Raw genomic sequence first — 11,525 nt, forward strand, 5'->3', positions numbered from 1 at the left:
TTGCCACACGTCGCAACCGTCGTGCGACGATTGCGCCGTGCTGTGGCGGACCGTCGGGAGCAAAAAACGCTACATGTAACGTTTTTTGCTCCCGACGGTCCGCTGCCCCCGTTGTGCGGCGGAGACAACGCTAGCGTCGGGAACCTCGGCCCAACGCTAGTGTGAAAGTAGCCTAAGCTGCGCACAGCTCTTCTTGAAAAGACAGGTTGTTTCCTGTACAGAAGATCGACTACCCCAACCATAGATGTCAACTCACTCATTTTATTCACATTTACAAAAACATTTTACATAATTCTCTGTTCGCAACTACAGTGTTTTCACTCATTACTAGGTTAAACAATAAAGCAATGTTGGATACATCCTATATCAGATACCCACGGCAACTCGTGGCCCCTATTGCCTTATCATGAAGTCTGTCGGGTTCCACAGCAATGCCACTTGATTTAATGGGAAAACAAAGATTCATTCAGCACTATTCTGTCACCAAAAGCAAAGGAAAGTGCAGCCGAGGCGCATAATAGAGCTTCTGATTCACATGTGAAATCACAAGTTATGGATATATTCCACTACACCCCATAATGAATACAGACCCCAGATGAGACATTGTGAAGAAATGTTGACCCAATATAAACTTTTTAAACAAAAAGAGAACTTTCCACGTGACCGCTGAACACAGGAAGAGCTGCCAGAGCCCAGGGACCATCAGAGATGCAGAGACGTGCTGGGAGTAGGTAAGTATGAATTGACAGCTGCCGCTGTCCCTCCCCCGCCGATTCCCTGGGACAATGACTCAAGTATAAGCCAAGAGGGGCACTTTCAGCCCCCAAAAATGGGCTGAAAATCTCGGCTTATACTCGAGTATATACGGTAACACAAATTGTAGTATAATTTCTCTCAGTATCTAAAATTATCACCAATTTTACCCTACATCCGTACTTAAATTATTACTAACTAGTTGTAAGGTCATTATGTCTAAAGGTGTTAATGCAGAAAGAAAGTAAACTAACACAAACAAACTGAAATAAATGTGCAGGAGCAGCTGCTGTAGTTGCAATGCAAAAGCAAGAAAGAAAAGCGGCAACAAAGTTCTGCCAGAGCAAATATGTAAACGGCCATATTTATTACACAGCTCCTAGAAATGTGAGGTTCTTGGCGCACATTTTGATCAAATTGTGCGAGCCCATCTGCCAACGACAAGGCGACCTCTTCAGATGGGACCCTACACTAACACTACACTAACCGGTATAAATAAAGCTCCTATGTCTAAAGTTGTTGATCCAGAAGAAGGCAAAAAACCCTGGACACACTCAGCCAATTTGTGACTCAGGGAAAAAATTCCTTCTTGACCCCGGGAAAAGGCGATCAGTCCAAGAACCCTGGATCAAACCCTACTACTAATACTATGGTTATTATTATCCTCCCACATTATCTATTATTATTTATTTATTATTATTGGTTCTATTCTAAGTAATGTTTATTCTAATATTAAAATTAAAATCATTACTATATGCTTATTATTAAATACTAATTTAACCCCTTCCCGACCCATGACGCCACGTAGGCGTCATGAAAACCCGTGCCTTCCCGACCCATGACGCCTATGTGGCGTCATGGAATGATCGCATCCCTGCAGATCGGGTGAAGGGGTTAATTCCTATTTTACCCGATCTGCAGGGAGAGGGGGAGTTGTACTTCAGCCTAGGGGGGGTGGCTTTGCCCCCACGTGGCTACGATCGCTCTGATTGGCTGTTGAAAGTGCAACAGCCAATCAGAGCAATTTGCAATATTTCACCTATGAAAATGGTGAAATATTGCAATCCAGCCATGGCCGATGCTGCAATAGCATCTGCCATGGCTGGAAATCATGTACTGGCCCCCCCCACCGCCCCCGATCTCCTCCCCAGTCCTCCGTTTTTGTCCGGTGCCCCCTCCGTTCCCCTGTCCGCTCCCCCGTGCTCCTGTCCGCTCCCCCGTGCTCCTGTCCGCTCCCCCGGTCCTCCGATCCCCTCCCCTGTGCTCCGATCCACCCCCCCACCACCCCCTCATACTTACCGAGCCTCCCGAAGTCGGTCCGTCTTCTCCCTGGGCGCCGCCATCTTCCAAAATGGCGGGCGCATGCTCAGTACGCCCGCCGGCCGGCAGATTCATTACAAGTACATTTTGATCGCTGTGGTAGGTTCTATCACAGCGATCAAAATAAAAAAATAATAAATAACACCCCCCCCCCCTTTATCACCCCCATAGGGACAATAATAAAATAAAGAAAATTTTTTTTTTTTTTTTCCACTAGGGTTAGGGTTAGAACTAGGGTTAGAACTAGGGTTAGAACTAGGGTTAGGGGTAGGGTTAGGGGTAGGGTTAGGGTTAGGGGTAGGGTTAGGGGTAGGGTTAGGGTTATGGCATGTGCACACAGAGCGGATCGGCCGCGGATCCGCAGCGGATCGGCCGCGGATCCGCAGCGGATCGGCAGCGGATCGGCCGCGCATCCGCAGCGGATCGGCCGCGCATCCGCAGCGGATCGGCCGCGCATCCGCAGCGGATCGGCCGCGGATCCGCAGCGGATCGGCAGCGGATCGGCCGCGGATACCCGCGGATCGGCAGCGGATCCGCAGCGGATACCCGCGGATCGGCAGCGGATCCTCAGCGGATCCGCAGCGGATACCCGCGGATCCTCAGCGGATCCGCAGCGGATACCCGCGGATCCGCAGCGGATCCGCAGCGGATCGGCCGCGGATCCGCAGCGGATCGGCCGCGGATTGGCAGCGGATCCGCAGCGGATTGGCCGCGGATCCGCAGCGGATTGGCCGCTGCGAATTCGAAGCAGTTTTCCATCAAGTTTACAGTACCATGTACACCTAAGGAAAACCAAATCCGCTGTGCCCATGGTGCGGAAAATTCCGTGCAGAAACGCTGCGTTGTATTTTCCGCAGCATGTCAATTCTTTGTGCGGATTCCGCAGCGTTTTACACCTGTTCCTCAATAGGAATCCGCAGGTGAAATCCGCACAAAAAAAACACTGGAAATCTGCTGTAAATCCGCAGGTAAAACGCAGTGCCTTTTACCTGCAGATTTTTCAAAAATCGTGCGGAAAAATCTCACACGAATCCGCAACGTGGGCACATAGCCTTAGGGTTAGGGTTGGAATTAGAGTTAGGGTTGGAATTAGGGCTAGGGTTTGAAATAGGGTTAAGATTAGGCTTGTGGTTAGGGTTACGGATAGGGTTAGGGGTGTGTTGGGGTTACAGTTGTGGTTAGGGTTGGGATTAGGGTTACGGTTGGGATTAGGGTTAGGATTAGGGTTGGAATTAGGGTTACGGGTGTGTTGCGGTTAGGGGTGTGTTGGGGTTAGGGTTGTGATTAGGGTTATGGCTACAGTTGGGATTAGGATTAGGGGTGTGTTGGGGTTAGTGTTGAAGTTAGAATTGAGGGGTTTCCACTGTTTAGGCACATCAGGGGTCTCCAAACGCAACATGGCGCCACCATTGATTCCAGCCAATCTTGCGTTCAAAAAGTCAAATGGTGCTCCCGCCCTTCCAAGCCCCGACGTGCGCCCAAACAGTGGTTTACCCCCACATTTGGGGTACCAGCGTACTCAGGACAAACTGGGCAACAACTGTTGGGGTCCAATTTCTCCTGTTAACCTTGCAAAAATAAAAAATTACTTGCTAAAACATAATTTTTGAGGAAAGAACAATTATTTTTTATTTTCACGGCTCTGCGTTATAAACTTCTGTGAAGCACTTGGGGGTTGAAAGTGCTCACCACACATCTAGATAAGTTCCTTCGGGGGTCTAGTTTCCAAAATGGGGTCACTTGTGGGGTGTTTCTACTGTTTAGGCACATCAGGGGCTCTGCAAATGCAATGTGACGCCCGCAGACCATTCCATCAAAGTCTGCATTTCAAATGTCACTACTTCCCTTCCGAGCCCTGACGTGTGCCCAAACAGTGGTTTACCCCCACATATGGGGTATCAGCGTACTCACAACAAACTGGGCAACAAATATTGGGGTCCAATTTCTCCTGCTACCCTTGTGAAAATAAAAAATTGCTTGCTAAAACATTTTTTGAGGAAAGAAATATGATTTTTTATTTTCACGGCTCTGCGTTGTAAACTTCTGTGAAGCACTTGGGGGTTGAACGTGCTCACCACATATCTAGATAAGTTCCTTGGGGGGGTCTAGTTTCCAAAATGGGGTCACTTGTGGGGGGTTTCTACTGTTTAGGCATATCAGGGGCTCTGCAAACGTAACATGATGCCCGCAGACCATTCCATCAAAGTCTGCATTCCAAAACGTCACTACTTCCCTTCCGAGCCCCGGCATGTGCCCAAACAGTGGTTTACCCCCACATATGGGGTATCAGCGTACTCAGGAGAAACTGGACAACAACTTTTGGGGTCCAATTTCTCCTGTTACTCTTGCAAAAATAAAAAATTCTGGGCTAAAAAAATATTTTTGAGGAAAGGAAACACATTATTTTCACGGCTCTGCGTTATAAACTTCTGTGAAGCACTTGGGGGTTCAAAGTGCTCACCACACATCTAGATAAGTTCCCTTGGGGGTCTAGTTTCCAAAATGGAGTCACTTGTGGGGGGTTTCTACTGTTTAGGCACATCAGGGGCTCTGCAAACGCAACCTGATGCCCGCAGAGCATTCCATCAAAGTCTGCATTTCAAAACGTCACTACTTCCCTTCCGAACCCCGACGTGTGCCAAAACAGTGGTTTACCCCCACATATGGGGTATCAGCGTACTCAGGAGAAACTGGACAACAACTTTTGGGGTCCAATTTCTCCTATTACCCTTGGGAAAATAAAAAATTCTGGGCTAAAAATCATTTTTGAGGAAAGAAAAATTATTTTTTTATTTTCACGGCTCTGCGTTATAAACTTCTGTGAAGCACCTGGGGGTTATAAGTGCTCACTATGCATCTAGATAAGTTCCTTGGGGGGTCTAGTTTCCAAAATGGGGTCACCTGTAGGGGAGCTCCAATGTTTAGGCACACAGGGGCTCTCCAAATGCGACATGGTGTCCGCTAACAATTGGAGCTAATTTTCCATTCAAAAAGTCAAATGGCACGCCTCCCCTTCCGAGCCTTGCCGTGCACCCAAACAGTGGTTTACCCCCACATATGAGGTATCGGCATACTCAGGAGAAATTGCCCAACAAATTTTAGGATCCATTTTATCCTGTTGCCCATGTGAAAATGAAAGAATTGAGGCTAAAAGAAATTTTGTGTGAAAAAAAAGTACTTTTTCATTTTTGCGGATCAATTTGTGAAGCACCTGGGGGTATAAAGTGCTCACTATGCCTCTAGATGAGTTCCTTGGGGGGTCTAGTTTCCAAAATGGGGTCACTTGTGGAGGAGCTCCAATGTTTAGGCACACAGGGGCTTTCCAAACACGACATGGTGTCCGCTAACGATGGAGATAATTTTTCATTCAAAAAGTCAAATGGCGCTCCTTCCCTTCCGAGCCTTACCATGTGCCCAAACAGTGGTTTACCCCCACATGTGAGGTATCGGTGTACTCAGGAGAAATTGCCCAACAAATTTTAGGATCCATTTTATCCTGTTGCCCATGTGAAAATGAAAAAATTGAGGCTAAAATAATTTTTTTGTGAAAAAAAAGTACTTTTTCATTTTTACGGATCAATTTGTGAAGCACCTGGGGGTTTAAAGTGCTCACTATGCTTCTAGATAAGTTCCTTGGGGGGTCTAGTTTCCAAAATGGGGTCACTTGTGGGGGAGCTCCAATGTTTAGGCACACGGGGGCTCTCCAAACGCGACATGGTGTCCGCTAAAGATTGGAGCCAATTTTTCATTGAAAAAGTCAAATGGCGCTTCTTCCCTTCCGAGCCCTGCCGTGCGCCCAAACAGTGGTTTACCCCCACATATGAGGTATCAGCGTACTCAGGACAAATTGGACAACAACGTCCGTGGTCCAGTTTCTCCTTTTACCCTTGGGAAAATAAAAAAATTGTTGCTAAAAGATCATTTTTGTGACTAAAAAGTTAAATGTTAATTTTTCCCCTATTTGTTGCTTCTGCTGCTGTGAAACACCTGAAGGGTTAATAAACTTCTTGAATGTGGTTTTGAGCACCTTGAGGGGTGCAGTTTTTAGAATGGTGTCACTTTTGGGTATTTTCAGCCATATAGAACCCTCAAAATTACTTCAAATGTGAGGTGGTCCCTAAAAAAAATGGTTTTGTAAATTTTGTTGTAAAAATGAGAAATCACTGGTCAAATTTTAACCCTTATAACTTCCTAGCCAAAAAAAAATTTGTTTCCAAAATTGTGCTGATGTAAAGTAGACATGTGGGAAACGTTATTTATTAACTATCTTGTGTCACATAACTCTCTGGTTTAACAGAATAAAAATTCAAAATGTGAAAATTGCGAAATTTTCAAAATTTTTGCCAAATTTCCGTTTTTTTCACAAATAAACTCAGAAATTATCGACCTAAATTTACCACTAACATGAAGCCCAATATGTCACGAAAAAACAATCTCAGAATCGCTAGGATCCGTTGAAGCGTTCCCGAGTTATTACCTCATAAAGGGACACTGGTCAGAATTGCAAAAAACGGCAAGGTCATTAAGGCCAAAATAGGCTGGGTCATGAAGGGGTTAATAACTATTATAATTATTTTATGTTTTTTGTCCTTTTTCTTCCTTATTATAAATATTCTACAATTGTAGCAGTAATTATTTGTTTGCTATTACTATAAAATCACTATTGTACCTTTTCTACTATGAATATTACTACTATACTATGTATATGCTTTTGATCCAGAAGAAGGCAAAAACCCTTGGACACTTTCAGCCAATCTGTGTCTGAAGGGAAAAATTCCTTCTTGACCCCGGGAAAAGGCGATCAGTCCTAGAACCCTGGATCAAGCCGCCAAATTCTAATAAAATGTGTATAGTGTTATATTAATAGAATAGTTGTTAATACTAGCTGATTACCTTGCTATGACAACTACTCTATATCCTATTTATACAATTAATTGTTTGTTATTAATTATTATTAATGCTTCGCCCCTACCCAGGGGTGGGATTCAAATTTTTAACAACAGGTCCTCTAAGTCGCGGCGGCCGGAATTTTGGCCACGCCCATTTTCAATAACCCCGCCCATACTAATAAGCCACGCCCAGTGGCACGATTCTCCAGACTCTGGGAGTCTGGAGAGTAAAAAAAACCTCTCAGGGTGATTGGCAAAAACCTGGCCATAGTATGAGAGGTAAATTAAGGAAGTGGAAAATCCCTTTAATGTCTGTTTGAAATCTCAATTTTATTGGAGGAAATAATTTGCATAGATTTTAGGACTTATTGAACATGATGTAAAAATCTGCAATAAGTTATGGATTTCTTCTCAATTCCAACCTAAGCAAAGGGACGGAATACGTTACAAAAGTGAAATACAACCTGCAGTGAACACGACCATGGATAGAGTGGGAATTCATGCTGTTAGGATGGGCATGCCACAATGTAAAAGCTGCTAATAATTTCCATACATCTATTACACCCACAGAATAGGTGATAACTTGCTGACCGGGTGGGGTCCGGCCCCTGGGACTCTCACTGAACCTGAGAAGGTGGCTGTGACATGCCCCGACAGAATGGCGTGGTGGCGACCCATGCATGCCACCCCTCCACACATTGGCTATGGGACTGATGCAGAAAGCTGAATGCTGTTCTCCTGAGGACTGGCTAATAACTTGGATTGTTGAGTTTAACCCTTTAAAGTTCTGTTCACATTGATGTTCGGACACTCCATCTGACTGTTCTGTTTAAGGAACAAACAGAATAAGTGATCCGCTGTATCAGGTATGCCAGTGGAGACGAGAGAGGCCTCATTGATAGTTATGGGGTTTGTTTGGATTTGGTTTCTTAAGGACTTTTTTCTGTTCTAAAAAAAACCAGACCCAATCATGATCACTGGGGCCACTCTGTCAACAATGAGCACGAAGGATGCAGCAGATCACGTATTCCATTTATTGGTCCCTAAGACAGAACAGACGCCGGGAATGTCGGCGCACCATGTGATCAGAGCCTTATTATAGGAAGATGGCAGACGCCCCCGTGCATTGCAGCTTGCGGAGTGCGGGCAGTGTAGCTGCACATCACATATTACCCGAACGACAGATGATTATCATGGATGCATTGTATACACCGTATCACCAAGCACAACCATCATTAGCCTGCAGCGAGGCAAAAGCATCATCCATACGGCGGAGAACAACAACTGCAACCACCGGTATAACCAGATACGTACACTCGTCAGTCTATCTACACAACATCAATATACAGGTCCGCTAGACACCTGCACATACGGAGGTCTGTAACTGGGGGCACTGACATTTCTCCACTTCCTGTCACTAACCCCAATGAAGAAAACTACCATCAGTTTCTCCCTAGAATGGAATGGCTGCTACCAGAGAACAGTAGAGCATGAAGGCCAGATCCTGCACACAGTGTGGAGAGGAGCACAGGCAGCCATCTTACATGATGCGGACAGTGATCGGCACAGCTGCAGGACAGGAGAGGTAACTAGTGACAGATCTGCTGCCATCACCATCATTACCAGGGGACGCTCCGCTCAGGGTCTTCTCCGCCCGGTGACAGCTGCGGCCCGAAAGGTGTGAAGCCCCCGTTCCTTGCGGTAGATCAAGGCCTCGCCGCTCGTACAGTCAGCGGCTGCATCCTCGGCAGGGTCCGGACCCCGGCCCTTGCAGGCTCCGCTGCGCAGCTGTTGTGGGTCCAAGCACTGACGTCTGTTACGTCATCACCCGGCGCGGGCTCTGGCGCATTGGTTGGAACGGTTGGCAGCGGGAGGGGACAGAGCCGTGCGCTGCCTGCTGTAGCCATGCGACCCCGGAGCGGCAGCCCGTCACGTGCCTGCTGTCAGTTGCTATGGCCCCGGGGGCGTGGCAACCATTTTCAATTACCGGAACGCTGGCAGATAGAAATTTTAGTAAACGGCTGCCCCGTACCGGGTCGTACCGGCTGAATCCCACCCCTGCCCCTACCAATAATAAGGTCCCTATGTTACTTACTGCTAGATCAAACCTGCTGTTTTAACTACTAATATTATTACTTTTACATTTTTATTCCTACCATTTTTTACTATAATTACTACTATAGTTACATATTATATATTACTACTATTATGTTACTACTATGATAGCTAATATTACAGTTTTGCCTACTAATATTAATATACTGCTGCTCTAATATTTTACCGCTCTTATTACTATTCTTTTTTTATACTTACCTCCCAGTATTTGCCGTATATGATGTTATCGGCTGAGAGGTCCTAGCAGGATTGTCCAGATGATGTTCTTCTTTCCTCTTAAATACTGGTTAATATACTGGAGGATGTGGCACTGCGTGGTCCTGCTGCTTCTTCTGGCCTCTGTCCTGCTGCTTCTTCTGGCCTCTGTTCTGCCGCTTCTTCTTGCCTCTGTCGGGGTCTCTCTTCCGGCGCCGATCTTAATTGTGATGTTGACCTTTTTTTTCTTCCTTTCCTCTTTTTGGGTTAGCTGCTCTTCATCCAGGTCCATACACAGTACTTTAGCCCGCATCGCCCTTGCTTCTTGTTCTGTGATGTGGGTCTTCATGGATGGTGCAGGCTGCTCTTCATATTCATGCCTTGTTGTATATTTCTTCTGGGCTTCTGGGCTGGTCGGCATGAGGCGCTAAGAAGACAGCAGATTAAGTTACTCATGTAATAAGACATTCCTATACACCCTTGTAAAATTAAAGGCAGCGGTATAGTCGTCTTCTCACTAACCTCCATCTTGTAGAGGGGTGACGGCAGAAACTTCATACAGAAGGCCAGTCTTCTGAATGCCTCCTCCGGTGTGATATCAACTGAAGAGAAAAGAACCAAATATAAGGATCACCCATAACCATACAGAGAGGATGTGACAGAGCGGCACTGCTGATCACCATATTGCTAACCATCCCACTAAGTACTAGGAACAGAAATGTCAGTAAGAAGAAGCTAGGAAAATGTGTTTTGTCGATGGAAGACGCAATCCTTCTGTAGCCTTCATGGCCAGTGATAGGATTCCCCTCTCTACCTATGAAGCTCACGTTCTGCTCAGACCGGCAATGTCATCCTTTGTTGGGGATCAGTTTAGCTTTCTGGTATTTTTTACAGCAAATATCTGCAGTTCTATATTTACACCCAAAATTACTGGAAACCTGACACATCCCAAAGATAAAGAAAGGTGAAGCCGTTGGGAGCCACTTGACCACAGGACAGAGATTGGTTGTCTAAGGCTATATGCACACGTTGTGGATTTGACTGTGGAATTTTCTGTGCAGATTCTGCATTTCTTGGCAGAAAACACAAGTCAGAATCTACGCTTATTTGCGTTTTTTTAGTACGTTTCTTTTGCGGATTTTGTGCGGATTTCTTCCTTTTTTCCCCCTACGGATTTCTATTATGGAATAGGTGCAGAAATGCTGCAGATCCGCAAAAAGAATTGACATGGTCCTTTTTTGAATCTGCTGTGTTTTCCGTGCGGATTTTTCTGCACCATTAGCACAGCATTTTTTTGTCATTAATTTACATTGTACTGTAAATCACTTGCAGATCTGCAGCATTTCTGCGTGGAAAAAACGCTGCAGATCTGCAGGAAATCTGCAACGTGTGCACATACCCTAACAGTGTGAGGAATCTCACCTGATCCAACGCTGGATGAAGGTCCGGTCCACATGGTCTCACTGTGGGCTTCACTGGTGTCGCAATCTATCAAAATCCTGTAAAATAGCAGAACAGTCAGAATAGGTTTTGGGCATTTGGGCAGATGCCATTGACCAGGGTGTACTGTTACTGGAAACTTTGGGAAACACCGTCTGTGTGTTTAGGAGGCATTGCCGGGGCAAAGGCAACATTGGGCAATGTGCAGGATATGACTTATATATCCAATATCTGCCCTCCCCCATTATTCTGTGCTGTATATGGAGCACTTTAATGGAGGAATATTCGGAATAATCAACTTTGTTTAGTTCTCCGCTCTGCAGGCGCCGTTCTCTATGGAGGACGGAGCTGATGTTAAATATTGGACCCACCAATAAGATGTGAGAAGTGGTGACAGCGGAGCATCAGTCCTCATCATGGACATGCCTCTATGTGAAGTATTGGGGTAAATAAGAACAATTAATACCAGAACATCTCGGGTTATTCTGTATGAATATGTGATGAGATAAATCAGCCGTCACTTATATAATATTACAGGTTTATACCTGAAATGTCGCGGTGGCCGCAGGTGTCCGTCTTCACTCTCCGCTGAGATAGAACAGACTGAGAATAACTGACGTTTGTGTTTTTTTTCTAATTCAAATCTAGCAATCCTATTGGTTGTTTATTGCCATGGTGATAGAAGTCGCTGATAATTTAAACGGACATGACGGTATTATTGCACTATAGTGAATTTTACTATGTGTAACTCCCCTTTGACACCATTTAAGCTCATGGAGACGTGTTCTAATTCCCTGTACAGATGATAGGCGC

General features: G+C 45.5%; 1 protein-coding gene across 1 annotated transcript; it reads right to left on the reverse strand.

The window, feature by feature from the left end:
• Positions 1-9,054: 9,054 nt before the first annotated feature.
• On the reverse strand, positions 9,055-11,294 carry LOC143785676 (uncharacterized). Its single transcript, XM_077274735.1, has 4 exons — positions 11,258-11,294; positions 10,695-10,771; positions 9,795-9,874; positions 9,055-9,699 (listed from the first exon to the last, which is right to left on the reverse strand). Exons 2-4 carry the CDS (start codon positions 10,726-10,728, stop codon positions 9,301-9,303), a joined length of 513 nt encoding a protein of 170 aa, XP_077130850.1. The 5' UTR covers positions 10,729-10,771; positions 11,258-11,294; the 3' UTR covers positions 9,055-9,300.
• Between the last annotated feature and the right edge of the window lie 231 nt (positions 11,295-11,525).

This window comes from Ranitomeya variabilis, chromosome 7 (genome assembly GCF_051348905.1).
Source record: "Ranitomeya variabilis isolate aRanVar5 chromosome 7, aRanVar5.hap1, whole genome shotgun sequence".
NCBI classification, from domain to species: domain Eukaryota; kingdom Metazoa; phylum Chordata; class Amphibia; order Anura; family Dendrobatidae; genus Ranitomeya; species Ranitomeya variabilis.